The 23,574-nt window shown below is 30.5% G+C and overlaps 3 protein-coding genes and 1 long non-coding RNA gene across 7 annotated transcripts; 1 reads left to right on the forward strand and 3 right to left on the reverse strand.

Annotated features, from left to right (window-relative positions):
* Window positions 1-2,205: 2,205 nt before the first annotated feature.
* On the reverse strand, window positions 2,206-9,378 carry LOC107065331 (uncharacterized). 2 transcript variants are annotated; one of them, XM_015318925.2, is made up of 4 exons: window positions 8,689-9,378; window positions 6,607-7,041; window positions 4,361-4,438; window positions 2,206-4,227 (listed from the first exon to the last, which is right to left on the reverse strand). In XM_015318925.2, exons 2-4 carry the CDS (start codon window positions 6,772-6,774, stop codon window positions 3,010-3,012), a joined length of 1,464 nt encoding a protein of 487 aa, XP_015174411.2. In that variant the 5' UTR covers window positions 6,775-7,041; window positions 8,689-9,378; the 3' UTR covers window positions 2,206-3,009. The 2 variants fall into 2 exon arrangements, with proteins under 2 accessions (XP_015174411.2, XP_015174429.2); XM_015318943.2 differs by lacking the exon at window positions 8,689-9,378 and adding an exon at window positions 7,560-8,633.
* A 1,624-nt stretch (window positions 9,379-11,002) lies between these two features.
* Window positions 11,003-12,556, reverse strand: LOC149033484 (uncharacterized). Its single transcript, XR_016178872.1, has 2 exons — window positions 12,251-12,556; window positions 11,003-11,506 (listed from the first exon to the last, which is right to left on the reverse strand). It is a non-coding gene; the product is annotated as an uncharacterized LOC149033484 (long non-coding RNA).
* A 120-nt stretch (window positions 12,557-12,676) lies between these two features.
* Window positions 12,677-18,961, forward strand: Tgs1 (Trimethylguanosine synthase 1). Of its 2 annotated transcripts, XM_015335381.2 has the most exons (8): window positions 12,680-12,919; window positions 13,461-13,596; window positions 13,765-15,593; window positions 16,483-16,729; window positions 16,863-17,439; window positions 17,627-17,758; window positions 17,840-18,138; window positions 18,225-18,961. In XM_015335381.2, the coding sequence occupies exons 1-8, from the start codon at window positions 12,810-12,812 to the stop codon at window positions 18,333-18,335; spliced, it is 3,441 nt and encodes a 1,146-aa protein (XP_015190867.2). In that variant the 5' UTR covers window positions 12,680-12,809; the 3' UTR covers window positions 18,336-18,961. The 2 variants fall into 2 exon arrangements, with proteins under 2 accessions (XP_089035569.1, XP_015190867.2); XM_089179443.1 differs by lacking the exons at window positions 17,840-18,138; window positions 18,225-18,961 and having other exon boundaries at window positions 12,677-12,919; window positions 16,863-17,328; window positions 17,408-17,439.
* On the reverse strand, window positions 18,802-23,501 carry LOC107074188 (uncharacterized). Of its 2 annotated transcripts, XM_089179444.1 has the most exons (9): window positions 23,360-23,501; window positions 22,640-22,814; window positions 22,200-22,570; window positions 21,976-22,083; window positions 21,710-21,906; window positions 21,437-21,612; window positions 20,884-21,336; window positions 20,592-20,798; window positions 18,802-20,451 (listed from the first exon to the last, which is right to left on the reverse strand). In XM_089179444.1, exons 2-9 carry the CDS (start codon window positions 22,767-22,769, stop codon window positions 20,096-20,098), a joined length of 1,998 nt encoding a protein of 665 aa, XP_089035570.1. In that variant the 5' UTR covers window positions 22,770-22,814; window positions 23,360-23,501; the 3' UTR covers window positions 18,802-20,095. The 2 variants fall into 2 exon arrangements, with proteins under 2 accessions (XP_089035570.1, XP_015190880.1); XM_015335394.2 differs by having other exon boundaries at window positions 22,200-22,814.
* Between the last annotated feature and the right edge of the window lie 73 nt (window positions 23,502-23,574).

Genomic DNA, 23,574 nt, shown 5'->3' on the forward strand with positions numbered 1-23,574 from the left:
TGACGAAAGAAAAATAAAAAAAATATATGTGTAAAATTAATTTGCATATACGAATTAACGCGGGAATAGGTTAACCAGTTCGTTAAGAGGTTAAAAATATTTGACATGTCAGCAGACAGGTCGGATAAGAATAATCGTTGAGATACCAAAAAATCATGTTATCCCGAAGATCTCAATAGTGTCGAAATGATTAACCGATTCGAATATAATTCATTAAAATATATTCGATGATCTATTGGCACGTTAAACGATTTTGGAAAAGTTTTGTTCTTCATCTGCCCATTTATTATATTGTCCTAAAAGTTTTATATTTTTTCTATCTAATTTTTACATACACACACACACTATCATTTTATTTCATGTTAAGACTAAAAAAAAATAGCAAAAAAATTTCGATAAAACCTAACATAATAAATCATACACACGAATGTTATCGATATTACATCTTTCATGTTTCATCATTTTTCTCTGGTCAATTTTTTCACATAAAATACATCACGAATGAACAGAATACGTGATACCTGGCACCGAGGAATCTTGTTACGTGATTAGCAATATCACGTCTTTGACGATTCTCGAGAGTCATTGTACAACGCATTCCGTATCAGAAGTACCTCAAAAGGAGTTACGTGCCCGTCGTTCTACACCACGATATTTTTTCTTTTTCTTTTAATTCTTGTCTTTCTTACTTTTCTTTATTTTATTTTCTTAAAACTAATACAGCAAAAGAGCAAGAGCAAGAGGAGAGCAAGAGCAAGAACGAGAACGAGCTGACCCTCGGAAAGTTGAATCAGGCAGGAAATCACAAGAGCTTGTTGGGTGGACGTCGAGTGGGTCTCCTCTTATTCGTCCCACCTAAGTCAACAACAAGTGGACTCTGAGGTATTTTAACCGTCGCGCGTTTACAGGTACCTACTCGCGTGAACATACACACAGGTGCACACGTAGAAAATAAGAAATTGAGAGGAACACCGTAACCACTATTGCCATCTCTACAACCATCAGAAAGAGAGAGAATACACCCCTCTCATCTCTTCTCTCCTCCCTGTAACTCGTTGAAACGATCGAGAAATCATCTTGAGATCTATCGATCTATCTATCTCTTTCTTTGAATATTTCCATCTTGTCCGTCATCATGGTATATCGAAAATCTTCTTTTAAATTCTCTTCATCTAAACGAGAAAGCGTCGCAAATCTTCTAATAATCGATAAATCCAATCTCCACCTGGCATATATGAAACGTGTGTGTAAGACTTAAGCTACTTCTATTCGAAATCCTCGAGATCAAAGTATATACTAGATTTGATTTGATCGTGAGTTGTATTGAGTGTATAGTACATACTAGTTATATCGCTGTGCTATACGTTTTAAACAAAAAAAAAAATTAAAAAAAGGGCTAGAGAAAACTTCAATACCATTTACCTGTGACAGTTATGTCAAGTGAGAGTTTCTAAATGTTTAGAATCAAATAAAGACGACTCTCTTATTCGTAAGATATCATAAGTGAGCTATCACATTCTTTTCTTATTGGTTAAACTTTGAAAAATGTCAGCATACTAAGTTCTACATTTCGCACCCATCAAAAGATCTTCAACGTGTGATGTGAGTTCGATCGTAACTTCGTACCTGTCTCTTCTTCTTCTTTATTTTCTTTTTTATTTCAATTTATTTTTACCTACCTTCCTTTCCCCCACCTTCCCCTTGGTGTACGTAAGAAAGTCCTTGTAATATGTATGAACTCGTGTGTTTGAAGAGTTCGCGTTCCAGATGGCCGTCCGTCCGCTTTCCAAGGATATTTACAAAGAGCTCGTCTTCGACCGAACGGGGCAAACATCGCACGATTTCGCGAAGTTGCGTACTTAACAAAGAGAACTCTAAAAGGTGCAACGAGGTCTCCTTCCTACGAATCAATACTTTCCAATAATCTCGAGAATGACTTTCAGGCATACATAACTTATAAATGTAACATATAACACACGAATCATATTTTGATGACAAGGACAACATTTCAATTTGTGTAAATCATTTCATTTCAATATATATATATATATATATATATATATATATATATATACAATATACATATATATATACAAAATATGATTTTATTTTAATTATTCGTACAACATGTTAAAAATTCGATCCAAATCGAGATTAATCTTGAAATATCATTTATAATGAAGGCCACTTTTAAAAGCAGGAAGATAAAGCTGAATGCTTTTAATTATTAAAATTTGTTCATTTTTTTTTTATACAATTGATCATGTATTTAATTATACTATTCGTTTAAAGGCACTTTTTGTTATAAAACATTGATTTCGTCGACAAAAAAAAACGTACATCCTAAGATAAAGAATCATTTCTACGTTTTGTCATATCTTTTTTTTTCTTTTCTTTTAAATCGAGTTTTAATGCAGCTACTAACTCGGATTAAATAAAAACTTGTAATATGCAAGTATATGGTATTTCCCCACGTATTTTCATGTATGTATATGTGCACGTTCCGACGCGATAGAAAGAAAATCATTCCTTCGTTATTGATAAATAGAAATAATAATAAAAAAAAAAAAAAAAAACAAAAAAAAAACGTTTGTCATTCCCCGATTACGTCACACATAAAAACAAAGTCGTTAACACTCATAAAACCGTGCATGATTATATCGGGAACGTTAATACTAATAAAAGTTTCATTTACAAGGCACATTTGAACTCTCTTAGTTTAAACCGATAGCCGAGTTAAACAAAAAAAAACATAACATATAAAAAAAGAGAGCTTAAAGGCACTATCATAAGGGCACGAACAATGTTAATTACACTTTTGGTCTAAATTCACCATAGATAGATAAGTCAAGAGGAAAAACATCTTTCATTTTCGAATAATTCCACATATTGAATCACTGAACAATGAAAGAAATACGGATTCTTTTACGTAGAACATAAAAGAACAGTATTATGTTAGACGATGTCATCTCGAAGTTCCTATCAAGGATCTTCGGTTGTAGTCCATGGTCATGTTTTCCTCGTGAGATCCAATGGTGGTATCGTGTCATGAAGAATCTCGTTGTCCTCGTTATCCGTCGATCTCTCCTCTTCCGTACTACCTGGATCCGTCTCTCTCGTTTCTAACTTAGCTGTTGTCCCGGTAGCCGTAGCAGCAGCAATAGCTTCCGCTGCAGCTACGGCAGCTTTGATGCTAAGATCAATCGGTTCTTCTTGTTCCGGACCAAGAGATCGAAAAAATGCAAGACTTTTGTCGTAAATAACTGACTCGTCTGCAGATTTTGGCCTAGATGATGATCGATCAACAACTTCTTCACATAAACTTGATCGTACTCTTAAAACTCGACTATCGTCTTCTACTCTCGTTCTCGTTGGTGATGGTGTCGATCGAGGACTTATGCTTTCGCTCGAGGAACTCGAAAGACTCTCCAACATTGGTGGAGCTCCAATTTGATTAACGTACGGTACGATGAAACGTTGTTGAAAGGGAAAGAACGGTGTATTTAAAAATTGCATTTGCGTTAATGCCGGATGTAAAAATGCCGGACCCCTCCACATTGGAAAAGTACTTCTTGAAACTTCCGGCCTGAGAAGTTCCTGAGGTGCTCTTGCTAATTCGGCAACCCTCATACCAATTTGTTCTTGACTCGATCTTGATGATAATTCTTGCGATCTCAACGTACTCGAAATGTCCTGCGACCTCAATGCCGTATCCTCGCGTTTCCCAATTCTATCCTGATGGTGTTGTTGCGACTGTTGCTGTTGTTGTTGTTGTTGTTGCTGCTGTTGCTGTTGCTGTTGTTGTTGTTGCTGCTGCTGTTGATGATGATGGTGATGGTGATGATGGTAACTATTAGCCGTAGTTGTCGCTGTTGTAATCATTCCTATGATACCACTCGAAATGGGAGTACTAACGTCTTCGTTATTATTGGTATTATTGTTGTTAGCAGCATCCAACGAACCAAATGCTTTTTCGTATGCCAACTTTGGATCCTTTATGAGACGCGTATGCGCCTGATGCGTCTGTTCTTGAAGTAGACAATGAATCTTGAACCAATTAGAACGACGTCCGTATCTCGAACCTGATTTTGACATACCAACCATCAGACACTTTCGTAATCGGCAAGCTTTGCAGGCTGTTCGATTTTTTTTATTGATCACACAGACACCACCGTTCTTGCATTCAGATATACTGCCCAAATTATTGTAGGTACGCCCGAAGAACGACTGTATAAAAATAAACAAAAAATAACAGATAAAGATACCAGTTTTGCTTTAAATTAAAAAATAAAACAAAAAGTAGGAAATATTTATTCGAACTAATCGATTCATTAATTTTTGTATTTGAAATAAAACTAACCTTACAACCTTCGCAAGTGAAGGCTCCAAAATGAAAACCCGCGGCCGGCTCTCCGCAAACTCTACAAAGTTGATTCATCTATAACAAAACAAAAAAAAGGAACAACAATTAAATAGAAATGTTATATCATAATTTTGTATCATAGTCAAAATAATTAGTTTATAATACAGTTAACCCTCTTATAATTTTTTTTATAACATGGTACGAATAATTTTGAGAAGATTGACTGTATATATTTCACACACATATTTTTAATATAATACATAAATTTTGGTTTACAAATCAACACGAATTATTCGTGCAAAAAATTTTCTCTGAATAATCGAACAGAATTCTCTGAATGAAATACAAATCGAGAAAAAAATTAAAGAAAGAAAGAAAGCAACAAGAAACGCACAGAGTTCAGTTTGCGAAACTATGTTCCTATTAAAATCTAGTTAGTCAGTGATTACCGACGATGAACCAGAGGTTGCAGCTTCTTCGAGGATACCATCGAAGAATAGAAGAAGAAGAAGAAGCTCGATCCTCGTACGAAAACCGAATGACCCTTGGGGTCAAACCAAGCATGCTATTCGAACGTTTCGTAATTCGAAAAAAAAGTTTTACAAGATATAAATGATCAAATATAATTTTCAAATTGATCTCATTGGTCATATTGATTTTGAACTGAACCTAATTTACACTTATTAAAATATTTCCATAAAATTGCAAGTTATAACATTTATTTCATATATGAAAATGATTTATTTTATAAAAGAAATTTAATCAATAGTTCGACTCTATCCAATGCCATAATTACGAGCACGAATAACGACTACCCTAATATACATTTATCTATAATCGATAGGTCGTTTAACAAATATCGTAGCTGTGAAAGTTCTTTTAAAGATCACCTATCTAAGAATTATCCCACATTGGCATTAACGGTAACAAATTTACGAGACTCCAACGGCAAAATTAGTTTCCACGACTTGTTTGTTACCTATTAAAGTTCTCAAACGTATGGCTACCGTGAACAACTTGCTAGAACGAAATTGAGATTCTATTGTAACTTCTATCTATATAACCAAAGATATTACTTATATAGGGACACACAGTTACCCATTGTTGTTGTTGTTGGTATTATTATCGAGTATACGCGGATGTTCGAAGGAACGGTGCATATATATATATATATATTTACACTTTCACACATACCACGTAAACGAACTTGTAGAATAAGAAGGGAGGTGCTTGATGACACCTGATGGAAACGACAGTGAAGCACGATGCATAGAAGACGAAGAGAAAAATAAAAAAGGTTCAACGTCAAACAGATGACGCGGCTTGTGTCACCTCCGATCTAATCCCTGCAGCCTGACGCACCGCGACCCAACGGAACTAAATAAATGTTCTCGTGTCTCCTGTCTTCTTGGTGGCCTTTCCCGTCTACTCATTTCTATCTCTATCTTATGTTTCTTTCTATCCCAAAATCATACGTATCAGATTGACAGGAAAACTCGTGCCTAGTTTTAATTACAATTGAAAATAATACTATTTTATTTGATTTTCACAGACATCGTATGATACTTAAAACTACATTTGAAAATCTGCATTAATTTTTTCAGTAATTCAATGATATAAATATTATATAAATACCTCAAAAAATTCGTATCGATTTTTAATAAATATTTAATACTAAATACTATTATTATTTGAATATAAATAAAATATATATTGTATTTATATATGATAATAATAAATATAAAATTATAATAATATATATATAATATATAATATAATATTTAGAAATAAGGTTAGGTTTAGGAAATAGGTTTATTTTCTAAACCTATTTATTTTTAGCAAAATTAGAAAATGAAATATTAATAAAAATTTAATACTAAATACTATTATTATTTTAATATATATATTTTCTAAACCTATTTACTTTTAGCAAAATTAGTAAATGAAATATGAAAGTAATTATAAATTATATAATTATAAAATATAATTATTAAATATTTAATTATAATCAAAATATACATATTAATTACAAAATTTAATAATTATTGAATATTATATTATATAATATAAAATATTAAGGATGATAGGTAAGTACGTGATAGGATAGTAGGTACATACAAAAAATATAATCTATTTATAATTGATTTGAAAAAAACTATCAATTAATAACCCATTAATTCTGAATCATTATGTAATAATGAATAGGTTAAATATCGATTAGAAAAAAATTAAAAAAAACTTACCACGTCGGTGGTGGCCGGTGCCGAAGCAATGCTCGACGTAGGCGTCCACCACCCTACGGTATGGCTACTGGATGTTGTATTCGCGATAACACCAACACTCGTATTTCCGGGATTCGATCCACTCCCTGGAGGTAATCCTATTGAGCTCGATATATCACCCACGTCCATTCGATGTCCTTTAATCCTTCGATACGTATCCTTTCGTTTGCAGATCACAAGATTCGTCCTCCGTTCTTTCTTGGAAATTTCGTCTCAACATTTTGTATATTTCTTTTTTTCTTTTTCCTTCCACCTTTTATTCTTCTTATTCTTATTCTTTATCTTTTGTCAATGCTACCAATCTTTCCTTTCACGATTATTATCAGAGAATTAGTAATATAGGTATCTATCACCGAGGTTTATCTCTTTTGTTTCTCCCTTGACACGTGGGCCAAACTAAAAAGAAAATATGCGATTGACAGACATTAAAAAATAATTTTAAAATGTCGAAAATAATCATACACGTAAACGTGTGCGTTCCATTCAAACATTTCGAATTTGATTTTCTCTCATTTCCAGGATATCAAAAATACGACTTTTTTCTTTTAGCACCAAAAAAAAGATACAGAATATCTAATAAAGAAGAAGAAGAATCTCTGTTGGATTTCGAAATTTTCGAAGATCGCTAACGCGACGATTAACATCGGCTTGCATTTAAACTAACGACTAATTAGAAGTCGTATCTTCCAATCCGTGAAAGACCGGTTCGCTAGGTGTACACCGTCGCCTTGCCAGAGGACTACTAAATCCTTATAGTTCTACGGATTAATTCGCTCGTGCTATGTCGCAAACATAACGTGCCGATTTAATCGACGATCGGGACGATGGAACGATATTACCTACGCGTTAGACAAGAAAATCCTCAGACGCGATCTTTTAAATGCGATTTTTATCTAACACTCCTCTATCCTTACCTCATATGATCAGTTTTACGTTCACCGAGTTATATCACTTTTAAATGAATTATTTAAATCTATCTTAAAACACCAATAGTACGTTCTTAATTCTTCTATAACATTTTTTGTTGTTTTTTTCGAAATTATCTACTACGTCTGATCGGTAATTATCATTTGGAAAATACGAACATATATAATTATGTATTTTGTATTTAACTTTGAAAATCGTATTATTCGATTGCATCTTCGATTAATTATTTTCAAACGATCCCAACAAACGAACATTTATTTATTCTATCAATCGAATGAAATAATTCAATAAATCTAAAATAATAATTAAATGATCACAACTATAACCGATCAACCATATATCAATTGAAACTCAATTCAATCTTTCATGTAAGAATTTATTAGAAGAACAAAATCGCGTATAACAATACATCTCTTTCTCGTAATTCCTTCGATCAAATAATCTCTCACACTAAGAACGAAATAATCGTTCTGTTATTAACGATCGAAGAAGATTCTTAACGATCTCTCTCTCTCTCTGTTACACACAAACATATACACAAAGATACTCGAGCGTGTTTTCTATCCTTGGAAAGATGAAACGATGAGCTTCGCGACGGTGATAATGACTGATCGGTAAAATCCACTGGGCATCAAAAATATCGCCCTGAGATGTATTTTTAAGCTGTTCCTTTTTTTTATATATATATTATATCAAGATCTTTCCCATTCGTGCTACCAATTCTTGTCGACAAATGAATAACAACCGATCGATCGATCGATCGAACGAACGATCAGTTAACCGACTGCATCTTTTAATGAACCGGTTGCGAATGGCACGTCACTCGGGTATCATCCTTCCGACTGACAATTTAAATCGTTTGTGCCAGGAACGACGTGACAAATTAATCGTCGGCGCCGTCTACGAACATCCGAGAACGACGTTTATTTTTTTTTGTTTCTTTTTTTTGTTCCTTTACGTTTACACGCAGGTTTAGCACAAACTACAACACCCAAATTCATCCCTTTCCCCATCCAACCCGCTACCTCACACTCCTTTCTCACTGTCGTTAAATGGATTTCTCATTGATTGATATAATCCTCCTCCTCCTCCTCATCCTTCTATTTGATTACGTACCATCAACATTAACAGAATCTCCTGAACAACAAATGAATTTCTAAATCCTCGTAACACTAACATAAACGGGGTACGTTGACACTCGATTCTCGAGTCTTCTAATGTCACTAAACAGTACGTGAAATTAATTCATAATCCCCTTAAACACACAACGTCGTAAATTATATAACTTTGAATAATAATAATAATCACTCATCGATAATTTCTATTTTACTCAGTTTGAAGTACAAATTTCACGTAAGATATCCTCGTAATGATAATCCTCAATAATATAATACTCCGTTAATCGCGAACACATAAATGGGTTATTCTAATTAAAAATACATATTGGAAATAATTAAGGAATAGGAAGAACAAATAAAAAGTAACATTCGCAACAATTAGAAAAAAGAATGGAAAATTGAAGGAATAGAAAAGAATATAAAGAGAGAAACAAAGTTGGTAAGGGTAAAAAGTGCGATTGGAAGGTAGTGGGGGGATTGAAAAAGAGGGTGGGAAGAATAGGTAGAAACACGACGCAAGGGGAAGAAAAAAAAAGAAGAAAAAACAGAGCAGTGAAGGAGAGGATAGCAAAAAGGAAAAAGAAAAAAGAAAACAAACGTGGGACAGAACGAGGGCGAATAAGAAGAAAGGATGAAGGAAGGAATTGTCGTGTCTGGACCACCGGCCGGCTCGGGGCGTGCGCTCGTGTAGCACGTGGCCGAGAGACTGAATATCCCTACCTTGGATACTCTTCGTCAGTCCGTTTGTCCGCCTCATCCTTATCTTACCTACTCGACCGAGAAAGACTACCTCTGCCCTCTCTCTCTCTCTCTCTCTCTCTCTCTCTCTCTTTCTCTCGTTCACTAGCTTACCTCCTTCTTCCTTTATTCTCTTCTTTCTTTCCTTCCTTCATTCTCCCTTCCTTTCTTCCTCTTCCTCCTCTCTTCCTTCATTCTCTTTCCCTTCCAACACTCAACGAGGATCCGAAGATCACGTCCCTCTTCTCATATATACACATACACATCTTCTTTCTCTATATATATATATATATATATATATATATATGTGTATCTTTCTTTCTCACTCCCTCTCAAACAAGTATTTATATATATATATATATACGGTATAGGTATCCCCGTGCAGCATCCATCTCCACCTGCGTAGGAGCCGCGAATCCTGGCATCTCTTCGATTCTCAAACCTCCCTCCCACCCTCTCTTTCTCACGCAAACACATACATATATATATATATATATATTTTACTCGCTCACTTTCTCTATCTTTCTCTATCAAACACAACCAGTCTCTCTACACCAACAACGAATCCTTTCTGTCTTTATCCCTCTTAACAACCTTACCTATCTTCTCCACCTCTTTTCCTCCTCCTCCTCTTCCTCTTCCTCCTCCTACTCCTCCTTCTCACTCGAATACAAGGTGCTCTTTTCTGTAAGCGCGGGAGGAGCGCGAATTGAAGCAAACCCGAACGAACCCAAGACGATATCACACGTATGCTGCTATATCCCTCCCTCATCCTCCTTTTTTTCTTCACGTATTCACCAACCGCGACCTCTTACATACACATTTGTATAACCAAACTCACCTACGATCTTCATATACCCATACATATACGTGTTCCATTGCATACGTGTATTATTAAGTATGGATTTATAATAGATTATTCGTTAGAAGGAAATAATCAATCGTTCGAACGATTTTTTTTCTTGTTTCTTTGCTTTTCTTTTATTCAAGTTCCTTTCTTTTGTTTCATTTATTGATCGATTATTCTTTGACGAGAATTTACGCACTCGGCATTTTCCATACGAATGAGATTCGAAATTCACAGAAGGAGAATCTTCATTTGATTGGTCGTTTTTTTGTTATTTTATTACGTAAAAAAATACCAAACGATAAATGTGTTTATTCGTGGAAACATTAATGCAATCTTATTTTCTTCTTATTGAAATATAATTTGTCATAGGTAATATTTTAAAATAGTGCGTTAAATCTTATGATCTTGTACGTGTACGTATCGCCATTTTCTACGGAGATTTCAATGCTGGGAAAAAAATATTCGAACAATGTTTTAAATGCAAAGTATGGGAATTAATATTAGACACAATTATACATGCATTTATACAATTTATAATGAAAAATAATATTAAGGATAAATTGAAAATAATAAAGCAAAATTTTATATCAAGTAAAAACAAAATGGTTTCAAAAATATTTACAAATTTTAACCAAATTATTATATTATTATAAAATAACATTTAGACTACATTTCTATTTTATTTATACAGAATTTTAACTAAAACATGTACAAAAATTTAATGTCTTTTTTCGAGTCATTCTTTATTCTTCAATTTGAATTAATTGATATTTAATTACAAAAAGTATCCATAAATTTTTCTATTTCATTCGTTTCGTTAACCCTTAACAACTTAACGACTACTAAAGACGCATATATGCGGCTTCATGTATCCATCAATATATACGTAAATTTACGTTCTTTGAATTACTTTTTTTTACTCATTGACATATGACGATTGCATATATTGATGGATAATTCCTTTTCAAAAGAAAGAAGAGACACCAACTTGTACGCATCGGTATAATAACGGAGTAGTATAAAAACAAAGAAGAGTTCTTCGTGTGGAGTAGAATAAAAACAAATAATAGTTCGCATCGTGTAAAGTAGGAGGTGCCCGATCATCGACCAATAGAAAGAGCCGCCACCCACGAAGCAATAAAAATTAATTTATCACGTGGATCACCGCCTACGCCATTACTCCTTTCGTATTTCGCAGAATCTCGAGTATTCCTACAGATGGCGACACCTGCCGGGTAAAGAAATCATTTTTAATTATATTAATAAATCAAAAGTGCAAATTGTACAAATGTATAATTATAAAATTTACTTTATAATATTTATCAATTTTTATTTACAATTTTAACGTAATAATTATAAAAATTGTCTCAATAATTATTTATTATTTATAAATAATTTTAAAATTTAAATGGACCTTTTAAATTCTTATTAATTAAAGATTGTCAATGTTATGTGTTTTCGAATGGATTCATTTTTTAATTAAATCAAAATTATTTAAACATGAATGTATCTAAATGAAATCTTATTATTTAAAAAACATTTTATGTAATTAAAATAATAAATTTTAAATAAATAAAAATTTATATTTTTATCTACAATAAGTTATCGACAAATCAGTAAGTACTTTCATAAAGAGCCGCAGAGGGCATCACATTACAGTATTACAATTTACCACGTCGGTAATATTCATATTGCATATATAAACAAATTAATTTTTTATTGTTACAAACTTTTATTAAATATATAATAAATTTGTAAAGAATTAGAAGAAAAACAAAATATGCTTGAGGAGCAAAACAAAATATATACACATAATTAGTTCACTTATATTAATACAAGTTACTTGTTAAATAAATTTGTGCATAAAATGTAAAAAGAATCTTATAACAATTCATATTAAATTAAATAAATTTTAATAAAAAAAAAAACAAATTGTAAAGAAAATGCTCTAAATATATAAAAAAAAAGGTACCATCACAAAGTTCTGAGAGGGGCTTAACACGTTGAACGCCACGCCCATTTTTAAGGATGTCCCGTCAGGCCACGCGCGCCGTTTAAAAATATTATGTTATATGCTGTCAGTCACCTGTGACGGACACGGCTTAAACTGAAAGTCTAGTGTCAGCCACCGATGACGGACGCGGCGCTCAACTTGTTAAAAACGTGCAAAATAACGAATTGTTCGAAAATAGAATGTACGAAAATCGAGGACTTTCTGCAAACTAAAAAAAAATGTCCAAATTAATAATTATAAAAAAAATGTATAAAATCATATGAAATATAAACAAAATAACGTATAATTATTATAACGTTTAAATCGCATAAATTTAAAATAAATTTAAATATTTAAATTCGATTCAAATCGATAATCGATCTTAGAGTATAACTCTATCTTGAAGTTTGTAACGGAACGTTGCCGATTGAATGGCGGATTGTTTTTGCAAAGAGTTAAGTCATGAAGATCTAATCTAAAGACATATGGGTGTTGTGATAAATTATTATTGTATAACGGATCGTTAGACATTTTCGGTATGTGTGAAAAATTTTGGGAACCTTTAGCTGAAGTTTATATAGCTGAACAGGCGGAGTCCCTCGACTCTGACAATTACATTTATTGTCTTTGTAGTAGAGTGTTTATCAGGTAAATGTAAAACTTATTTTTTTATATTACATTTTCTTTTTTATATTATTTATCTTTCTTTCCTTTTTTCTATTTCATTTAATTTTTGGTTTTTTTTTCTTTCTTTTTATCTTTTCTTTGATCAAAACCTTTCATTCTTTTGTATCAGTAATATCACTCACTTCTACTTTTCTATTGATTTATGATAGGACACATGACTTAACCTTGACATCTACTTACTTATATATAATATCATTTAAATTATAACCGAAATGTTTATTTTTAATCAAAATATTGAACAATTTATATTTAACGAATAATATATGATTATTTTGACCATTGAAATGTCACTTTTTTCAGTCAAAAATTATTGTCAAATGTTACATGAATATATATGATGGTCATATTGAAGTATCATTTTTTTTTAAATCTCTCAAAAACTATTGTCAAATGTTTTCCTTTAATTCTATTATTATTTGTATTAAAATTTTTTGTATTTATGAATAAAAGAATCAAATGATTTATCCATCATAAATGTTAAATTGACCATTCTTTACTTCAGAAATCCAGATGTTTATACAGTTCAGACAACCGAAGATGGGAGCGAATGTGAAGATGTTGAAAAGGATTGCGTGGGGGAAATGTTAGATATCTCCAAAAAAACCAACACAGAAATACAATCCGTAGAGAAACACGACGTAAGATAATTAATATTATTAACTTTATATTATCACAATGTAACAAAGTATTTATCTTTAATTGGAAATGCATCTGTACGAATACTTTATTGAAGACATATTTTTGTTATTTTTTTTTTTTATTTTTTTTTTGTTTTCTTTCTCTTTGTTTCTTCTTTTTTTTATTAGGAAGAACCTGTAAGTTGTTATTGCAGTGCATCACACACAGACAACAATTATTCAACCGATGAACATGATTCCATTCGTGATTCAGCCCATCGTGTGACAGCTCATAGTCTTACGCAAAAATTAGGTCTACATCAATCAGATTCTGGTGCAGATTTGTCAGAATATCATGATCAACATGAAGCTAAAAGTATACAAAATCTTTTAGCATCTTATGGAAAAACATTTCATTCATCTGAGAACGAAGTTGAAAATGGTTTTGATAATGCGGAAGCATTTACGAGGTATCGCGAAAGCAGAAATTTAGAAATCAAGTCTGAAACATTAAATGTTGATTCTGAAAATTCTTGTATCGAAGACACGTCAGCCTTAAGCTGTAATACCTCTAATCGCACAAAAAACAAGTATCATACCAAATCCTCATCGTTTATTTTAGGAGAAAAAGATTCAATAGCACAACCTTTATCATTAAATTTTATGGCAATAGATGATATACAAGATTCCAGCAAAAATGAAAATAATACAGAACATACTGTGCACAATTATACAGAAATTTCCGATGATTTTTCTTATACAGAATACTTCCAAAATAGTAAAAGTAAAATGGATATTGCTTGGGAAAAGTATTGGTACAAAAATGGGGAACAATTAATATGGTCATCGTGGATTGAAAAGTATGCTGAATACATTAATCCTGATTATCTTCAAGAAAATTTAAATGTAAAGGAAGAAGGAAAATTAAATGAAAGTAAACAAGCAAGTATAGACAAATTTTCTGAACAAAATACCTGTTTCCCTAATCAAGCGCACAAAAATTGTGAAATTGGTCGTTCAGATTTTGAAGGAATCTTTAGTAAAAGTAGCGTCAATGAAAATGAATCCAAAAATAATAAAAGTTCCAATTTTTCATTCGACGAGCCAAATAAACAAAATGTTGTTAATGACAAAGATGCGGAAGATAATAGGAAAAAATTGACTAATTATGAATTATCACCTGAAGCAGGTGAAGGTTGGAATCCATTAAGTCCATTTAGTGCGGAAGAAAGTTATAATCAACATTCTAATGCAGAAGATGAAAGGTTATTAACAAGATGTGACTCTATCAATGGATCCACAGCTAAGACTAATGCAACATCTGATTCTATGACTAATGTCACCAAAATGACATTAACCAGTTCTAGCTGTGATTCCAATTCTATTCATTCATCTAGTCTTATTAGTTCTGTAACTAGTTCTATTGAAAGTAACATTACATTTAGTAGTTCTGATCAAGATAATGAATATGTATCTGAGGACAATGATAAATATTGGCAACATTTGTGGAAAGAAAATTTTCAATTGGAATATCAAAAGCAATATGAACTATTTATAGCAAAATACAAGCAAATAGAATCTTTAAAAGTCGATCATGTTTCTTCTGCTTTTAAGGTTAATGAACAAATAACATGGAAGACCAATAGTGATATTCAAGCACGTGAAGACAAATCTACAGAGAATAATATTGAACAAGTGAACAAAAATATCAATATAGATGATAAAAAAGTAAAAACAAATACGGTAGTAAGTAAAGATTTAAAAAATAAAAAACGAATGATCATAGATTCAGTTGGTATGCTCATGCAAAGTCTAACAATGAATTCCGAAGAAGAGGTTATGGTTGATCACAACAATACAAATGGTGCAGAAAATTCACAACACCCTGACGCAGCAAGTGCATTAAACAGAAAAAATTCTGCTACATCATCTAATAATAATGGATTAACGCAAACATTGTCTAGTGGAAATGAAAAAGATAAATCAAACGACGATAGACCTTTTACATTAAAACGAAGGTAATTCATATATTATAAATACTGGAAGTAATGTCGCTTCTAAACAGTTATAAAATTTGCATATCAGTCACAAAAAGTTTATTGATAAACAAGGGGTGATTACATTATTGATTTAAAAGTCAAAATTTGTTAAAAAATTATTCGTTGGAATTTAAGGTTAGAAAGTGACATTACTTTCCGGTCCACCTAATATTAACACACTATCGTCAGGAACGTCGTCGTGAGCTTGACTCACGCGTGTAGTGGGCGAAAATGAACGAAATATGAAAGCAGTACACTTTTTAGAAAACATGTTATCATCTAATAGTAGGATTTCAATGAAATTTGAAAAAATATGTATCAAATAGTATTTAGAAGATATAGAAAACTTAAACTCAATGCTATCAAAATCAATCAACTGAATTTATGCTATTTTGTAAGCATGAAACTTGCAGTGTCAAAATAACACATTTCATAAAATTATTAGTTTTTCTTAACAATTCGTAAATTTAGAACTAAACACTGGTCAGGCTTTACAAAAAAAACAACCAAAAACATCATTCTTGCTCAAAAATTAGTGACAATGAAAAAAAAAACAAGCATTAGTAAGTGTTTTACTGAAACTTAGTTTACGTTCTGCATAAAACGTATTAATACACGTTGTGTTAAAGTACTATCGTCGAGTCAGGTATTACTAACTTTTCCAGGCGGGTAAGGTCCTTTTGTAGGTCGGCGGGTCGCATATTAATACCTTTTTCTAAAAAGTGCAATGCTTTCATTTTTCAATCATTTTTCCCTGATATACCCGGTGAGTCAAGCTCACTATGTTACCCACTGATGGTATATTAATTAAAAATTACATAAAATTATTTCAAATAATTTATAAAATATATATTTATTCAATTTTCAGTCATGAAGCTGATAACGACGATGTAGGAGAAGGTTTAGAAACAGTAAAAAAAGCTTTTTCATTAATGGGTTATACCTTCAATGAAAGTCAAGAACAAACTAAATTACAAGGTGAAGTCATTTATAGAAAAAGAAATATTAGATTGCAAAATAGGCAATTAAAAATGAAGTTTGGTCGTTCTAAACCTATTAACAAACATATATATTTTGATGACCATGGTGTCGAAATCACAGACACCATAGATAAGGTACATCTTTCATCAGCTGATGGCAGCACCTGTCTATTCCTATTGTTACTAATAGTTTTTAAATTGCTTACCAATAGTTTTTAAATTGCTTACCAATACTACGAAATACTATATATATGTGTTTCTCTAATAGGTTAAACGTTATTTATCGTATTGTCCAGCACAACAGTCTTCAGACGCTGAAGCGCAGTCGAACGAGAAAGGTTCCTATATTGTAACACAGTTCTCATCAAGTTCGGACGAAGAGTGCGACCATAGTCCTAAAATAAAATTACAAGCTAAGAAATCAGTATTCAGTAAACCAAGCACAAGTTCATCAGAAATTAAAGAAGATAAAGAAAATAAAAGTATATTTAATACTTTCAAAGATTCCAGTGAAACAGACGATCAAATTGTTAAAGATACAGAAGTAGATGGCCATTTTGTAGAAGACGAATGCAGTGAAACAGTAGATGAAGTAAAAGCGTTAGTTAATGAAAGACTTGTTCCTACAAACGAAGAAAAAATGTCTACTTTAAATATTAATATGTATGTTGATGATGAAAGAGGTAGTTGTATCAAAAGGACTTTAAAGAAAAAGAGGAGGAAACAATCAAAAAGTAATATAAGTGTTCCAGTAGAAGTTAATAATGATAAAAGCTTATTAAAATATTGGATTAAAAGATATCATCTTTTTAGTAAATTCGATCAAGGGATAAAATTAGATCGAGGTTAGTATTTTGTAAAAATGGCGGATTGTTCGAAAAGTAATTTTTTTTTATGAAAATGAAAACAACTTTCGCTTCAAAGTTAAACTGTCCAAAAATTACTTTTCAAACTACCAGTATTATCATAACTGAGTTATTACAAATTCTAATTCTAATGTATTAATACTTTGCGAATAATTAATTTTTGTAGAAAGCTGGTTTTCTGTAACTCCGGAGAAGCTAGCAGAACATATAGCAGAAAGATGTAAATGTGATACAATTGTTGATGCATTCTGCGGAGCTGGAGGAAATTCTATACAATTTGCATTTAAATGCGAAAGAGGTTAGTATCAAATTTGAAGAAACAATCTGAACTTCTTTTTACTTATCTTAACTTTTTACTTATATGAATTTCTTTTTACAGTGATAGCTATTGACATTGATCCAGAAAAGATACTACTTGCCCGGAATAATGCTCGTATTTACGGTGTTGAAGACAGAATTGAATTTATTGTTGGTGATTTCTTACAACTAGCACCAAAATTAACAGCTGATGTTGTATTTCTAAGTCCACCTTGGGGAGGACCAGGTTATGCGAAAAATGAAACTTTTGATCTTGAAAATATTATGCAACCAATCGGTGGAACAGAAATATTTAAAATAGCAAGAAAAATTACTGATCATGTGGCCTACTATTTACCTAGAAATGTAGATACCATGCAGGTAAGATATTATAATATCTATACATATTATAAAAGTATTATATAAAAAATACAATTACAATACACATAACTATATCATAATTACAGATCGCTATGCTTGCTGGAGTAGGTTCTGCCGTAGAAGTGGAACAAAACTTCCTTGAAAGAAAATTAATAGCTTTAACGGCTTACTATGGAGAATTGCCCAGAGAATGTTAATTATGAAATCATGTGGAATATGAGAGAGAGAAAAATCTTTAAGTTAACTACCATGAACAAAATAATGGTGTCATAATTATCTGAAATTATTATTTGTAAATATTTACATGTACGTATCAATTTGCTTAAACATATCTCTCTCATTTATCTTTTATTAGATTATATTATTAATATAATTAAATATATTTAATTATTAATGCATTACTTTTAACAAATGTGTCAATATTTTAAATTTTATGTATATGTATATGTATTTTGTAATTAATCTTACTACTTCTCTCTATTGCTATTATATTGACTTAATTTAAGCAAATTGATACACAAACGACTAAGTTTGTAATATCGACTCCGTATGATTGAAAATAACGTTTGTGAATAATGTTTAACAATTTGTCAGTTGATTCTTCCGTAGTATTAATTGTAAGTGTTCATTATTTTACTCAAAATGTAAATGAAATCACGAAGATATTCATTTGTATATTATATTAATTTTAATTCATGACAACATGTCAACACCTTAATACATTCTAATGTATAATTTACATTAATTTCCAAACTATTGTTTTGATAATTTTTATGTACACTTTACTCATTTTGTTAATAAACATATTTAGATCATACATGAATATTTTTGTTAAGTTAAAACAAACAAAACCGTACAAGTTTAAGAAAACATTTTATTGTTTCTAATGCAGAAACAAATATAACATGCGATTAATAAAAATCATTCAAATTTAGATAATAACTTGAGATTTTTTTCTCAACCCTCCTGTAGTCTAAACACATCCCATTGAAGTATATTTTACAAATTGACCAAAACCTTTGGGCATTCTGGCCATTTCTATGATTAATTATTATATTAGTATTTGATATAATCCAAAAAAATAAGTTAAGGATTAAGTGAAATCATTAATATTTTTCTTTGGACGTATATGTATTGTATTTTTAATCTCATTCTATTTATAACAATTTTCAAACTATTATTTTACAATTTCTTGTATACATTATTACTAATTTCTTACCTATTCTAATAATCATATTATTTAACAATTTTTCTAAGCAAAATTTACATACAAATTTCTACAATCGAAACAAAAATAAAATCTTACAAATTTTAAAATGTTTCATTAAAATTTTGTATAAAATCAGGTTTTTTCAAAGTGTGAGTGACGACCTCATATAGGGAACTAAAGGGAGTTGTGATCGAGTAGAAAAGTTGAAAAAACCCTGATATAAATTACATACATGCAATAGCTTAAAATAATAAATTAACTTAAAAGGTTAAAAGAAAAATCGTTTACTTATTTAATCTTCATATTACATAAACATCTAAAAAAAATTATATTGTATACGCTAAAGTTATTCATTAATAATTTCATTAAAATAAAAAACGAATATAATTCTCATGTATTATAAATTAATGATTAATAAATTATAATTGTGATAATTGTGATGATAAGGTAATAAATATTTAAAAATAATATTCATATAGAATTGTAGGTATAACACAAGTACTATCGCTATCATACTGTGAATTCTAAACAAATATATATGTTTCCAAAAATAGTATCACATTAGATTACTTTTTATATATAATTAACTATTCTATCAATTAGATATAAACAAGTATAATTATTACTAAGTAACATATGACTAGTATTCATTCGTTCGTTCACTATTATAGCTTCTGTATAGCTTATAATACAATAAGGTTTTATCTTTTTTTTATTACTATACACTCATGCGTGCACACTTTCTTATTAAATATCAATTGTGGTAGAAGTAGAGATTTCTGGTTCAGCTGGTATCGTTATACCACCAGTATCAATATTTTCTTCTTCTTCTCTTGGTAGTTTTAAAAAACAATGCATGGTTTCTTCATCCTCTTGTTCTATTGCAGAATTACTTTTAATATTTTCTCTCGATGACAATGACCCTTCAAGATGTTTCGATGGTATTTGAATAGTAATTGTTTGTGATGTACCATCAGCAGATGTCGAAGAAGACATTAAATTAGCTTCTAATGTATCACCAACTTTCGAAAAGGCACCTAAACAACTATAGATCAGTTGTGCTGCTGCAATATTACCAGGAAATACTTCGACATTTTCATCATCTACAAATTTTACAAATTTGATTATAATAATATATATGAACTTTTTGTTTTTATTTCAACATACTAAAACCATCCTTGAAATTATACCCACATATTTTGAAAAACATTTTGTATATTTAGAAAAGATAAAGAATAAGTACCTTTCTTTTGTATATTTGATTTAATCAAACCCTTTTCATGATTATGAACATGTTGTAAATAACTTTCTTTTTTAACTGTTATAAAAGAACAAGAATTACAGGTGAATAAACCAGATAATTGAGGGTGTCTTGATTTCAAGTGATTTTTATAACTGCTACTTTGAATTGCTGCATATGAACAGTGAGGACACTTATATGGTTTTAATCCTATAAAATAATTTCATATAATTAGTTAACATTCAAAAATATGCTTTGTTTTAAGTTAATACATATTCATTTTTCAAAGAGATACCTGTGTGTTGCATAATGTGTCGTCTTAATGTATTATGATCACCAGTTCTATATTCACAGAGTTCACAGCTAAATGGTTTATCACCTGTGTGCTGTCGCAAATGCATCTGTAGCATAGCTTTTCTAGCACTAGAATGACCACAAACGTTGCACACATAAGGACGCAGTTTTGAATGAACCGCTTGTATATGATTTTTCAAACATTTAGAATTTGCATAAGTTTTTCCACACATATCACATTTTTTGGTTGTATACCAACGTTTAACTTCTAAAGTTTTTCGATCTACATGCATTACTCGATGATTACGTAGTTGACTTGCTTGTTTAAAACATTTACCACATTCTGAACATTCATATTCTCGAGTTTCACTGTGAACCTTCATATGAGTCAACAATTTTACCATTGTAGAACTTTTATATGCCTTACATATATTACATGTGAAAAGACCTACGTCTAAAATCAAAATGATTCAAATTTAATAACATCAAATTAATAATAAATGATTCTTAATGTAATTTTTTTAATGATGAATTCTCACTGCAAACTAACTAACCAATTCCATGTTTCTTCCACAAATGTAAACTACATTGTCTCCATTTAGTAAATTTCAAATGGAGACAAATATTGCACTTGAATGCAGACGCACTTTGGGATTCTGTATGAAAAGCAATGTGTTGCTGCATTATCTCTTCTGTAGCAAACTTATATGGACATCCACGATATGTACATCTAAGAAAAAAAGAAAAAAGTCATTGTCTTCAATATATGTGAATATAAAAATACATCCCTGTTTAAACAATTAAGATATTAAAACTTTTACACATACCTTACATTTGTTTCAGCCATTTCAACAGTTTTTTTATTAAATGTGCGCTTAGAATTTAAAGATTTATTATTTTTTGTTTGTTGTTTTAATGGATTTTTACAATTATTTCCTATCTCTTCAACATTGGTATATCTCAATTCATTAGTTGCATATTCCTTAACTGCTTTTTCAGGTGCTGTATTTATTAGTTGATGATCCTGATAAAATAAATCATTCAAATATTACATCAATTAAACATTTAAAAATATTATTTTTTAAATACTTACATTTATCATGTGTTCTTTACAATCTTCTAAAGATGGAAAACAATTGGAGCATTCTCCGCACATATAAACTAATTTTACTTCATCGATGTTTGTAGACTCTTCTTTTTCCTATAATAAGATGAGAAAAATCATAAGATAGTAATAACATTTATTCATTCATTGTAACATCTATATTTGATAAATTAATGTTGATAAATCTAAATCAAGATTAATCGCTGGTTCACCTCTATATCTTCTGTCGGATTAATGTGTGTTTTTTCAAAATGCTCTATTAATTCTTCTCGATCTTGGGTTGTGTAAGTACATATCTTACACTTAAATGCTGTTACTACTTCTACAAAATCATTGGCATTTACATCATCCTTTTGCATAAGCAAATTTTTATCATTTTGTTCACTAACTATTTCATAACGTTCCTGATTGTCATTGTCAACATTTTCTATTATTATAGCTCCGTTGGTAATAAATTGTGTTTCTTCATTTTCTATATCTCTCGATAACAAAACTGTTTTGTCTGACAATTCAATCTGACCATCAACATGACTGAGATTAAGCTCTTGAACGTCTTCTTTTTGAAATGCATAAATTTGGCCATCTACAGAAATCAAAGAAATAGGTTCTTCCTCTTTGCCAAATGATGTTTCATCATTTGTATTTGCTGTACCTTGTTCATCATTAGTAATTTCTTCAATTTTTGTTATATCCGTTGAATTAGATACAGTTTGTATAATAAATCTATTACCATTTATCTCATAACTTAAATACAAATTTTCAGCATTCATATTTTCATTCATAATAGAGATATAAATTAAATATTTAAAAGCATAACTTCATTTTAGCTATAATAACAAAAAATAAGTAATAGATCAGATATCTATACATAATATATTAATGTATAATAAACGTGTATAAAAATAATAAGAGAGAGAGAGATTATTACTTAAGTTATTAATTAAAAACATATTTTAACATTATAAAGATAATAATCATGTTTTTATCAAATTGCAGGGAGTATTTACTGAAAGATACATCATAAATTATAATGCACACAATATCAAAATAAAAAATAAAATCTAACACAAATAAAGAACACTTCAATTGATTGGAGAATGAGGTTATCTTATTAAGTAACTATTTACTATGTTTATAAACAAAATATTTAATACAAAAGTCGCATTTATTTTCTTTCAATAAACATAAATACATGATTTTGTTTTATCAAATTAAAAAAAACCGGGAATGCGAATGTTCAAATTCGAAAAGCACATATCGCCAGTTAGTCCGCGCACTCTAAGCGTCTGCTTCGAGATTAACATTGTAATAAGAGTTATTAAATAACCTTAAATCTTAATTATTATATTATCAAATAATTCACTTTGCTTACCGAAAATAATGTTCAATATAAATAATATTCAAGATTAACGGAAAAAAGTACATAAACATCAAATACGAGAACATTATCTATTAGTTTCCTGATAGCCCGCCATGTTACAATCACGTGACTTTACCTAATTTCCCAGACAGAATTAAACTGACAACATGCTAAACTTAAATTTAATCTTTATTTTCATTTGGATCCATTTGCATTCTTAGCGCAAA

This window comes from Polistes dominula, unplaced genomic scaffold (assembly GCF_049000335.1).
Source record: "Polistes dominula isolate Pdom_NZ unplaced genomic scaffold, Pdom_raw_medaka contig_373, whole genome shotgun sequence".
NCBI lineage: Eukaryota > Metazoa > Arthropoda > Insecta > Hymenoptera > Vespidae > Polistes > Polistes dominula.

Coding starts and splice junctions, on each gene's coding strand:
- Tgs1 (XM_015335381.2), top strand. CDS start 12,810: ATGTGTGAAAAATTTTGGGAACCTTTAGCTGAAGTTTATATAGCTGAA. Junction 16,730..16,862: donor TCACAGACACCATAGATAAG/GTACATCTTTCA, acceptor TTTCTCTAATAG/GTTAAACGTTATTTATCGTA. Junction 17,440..17,626: donor AGGGATAAAATTAGATCGAG/GTTAGTATTTTG, acceptor TAATTTTTGTAG/AAAGCTGGTTTTCTGTAACT.
- LOC107065331 (XM_015318925.2), bottom strand. CDS start 6,774: ATGGACGTGGGTGATATATCGAGCTCAATAGGATTACCTCCAGGGAGT. Junction 4,439..6,606: donor CACCGGCCACCACCGACGTG/GTAAGTTTTTTT, acceptor GTTTTGTTATAG/ATGAATCAACTTTGTAGAGT. Junction 4,228..4,360: donor TCACTTGCGAAGGTTGTAAG/GTTAGTTTTATT, acceptor ATTTTTATACAG/TCGTTCTTCGGGCGTACCTA.
- LOC107074188 (XM_015335394.2), bottom strand. CDS start 22,769: ATGAATGAAAATATGAATGCTGAAAATTTGTATTTAAGTTATGAGATA. Junction 22,084..22,199: donor ATCCGACAGAAGATATAGAG/GTGAACCAGCGA, acceptor ATCTTATTATAG/GAAAAAGAAGAGTCTACAAA. Junction 21,337..21,436: donor GTGGAAGAAACATGGAATTG/GTTAGTTAGTTT, acceptor TTTTGATTTTAG/ACGTAGGTCTTTTCACATGT.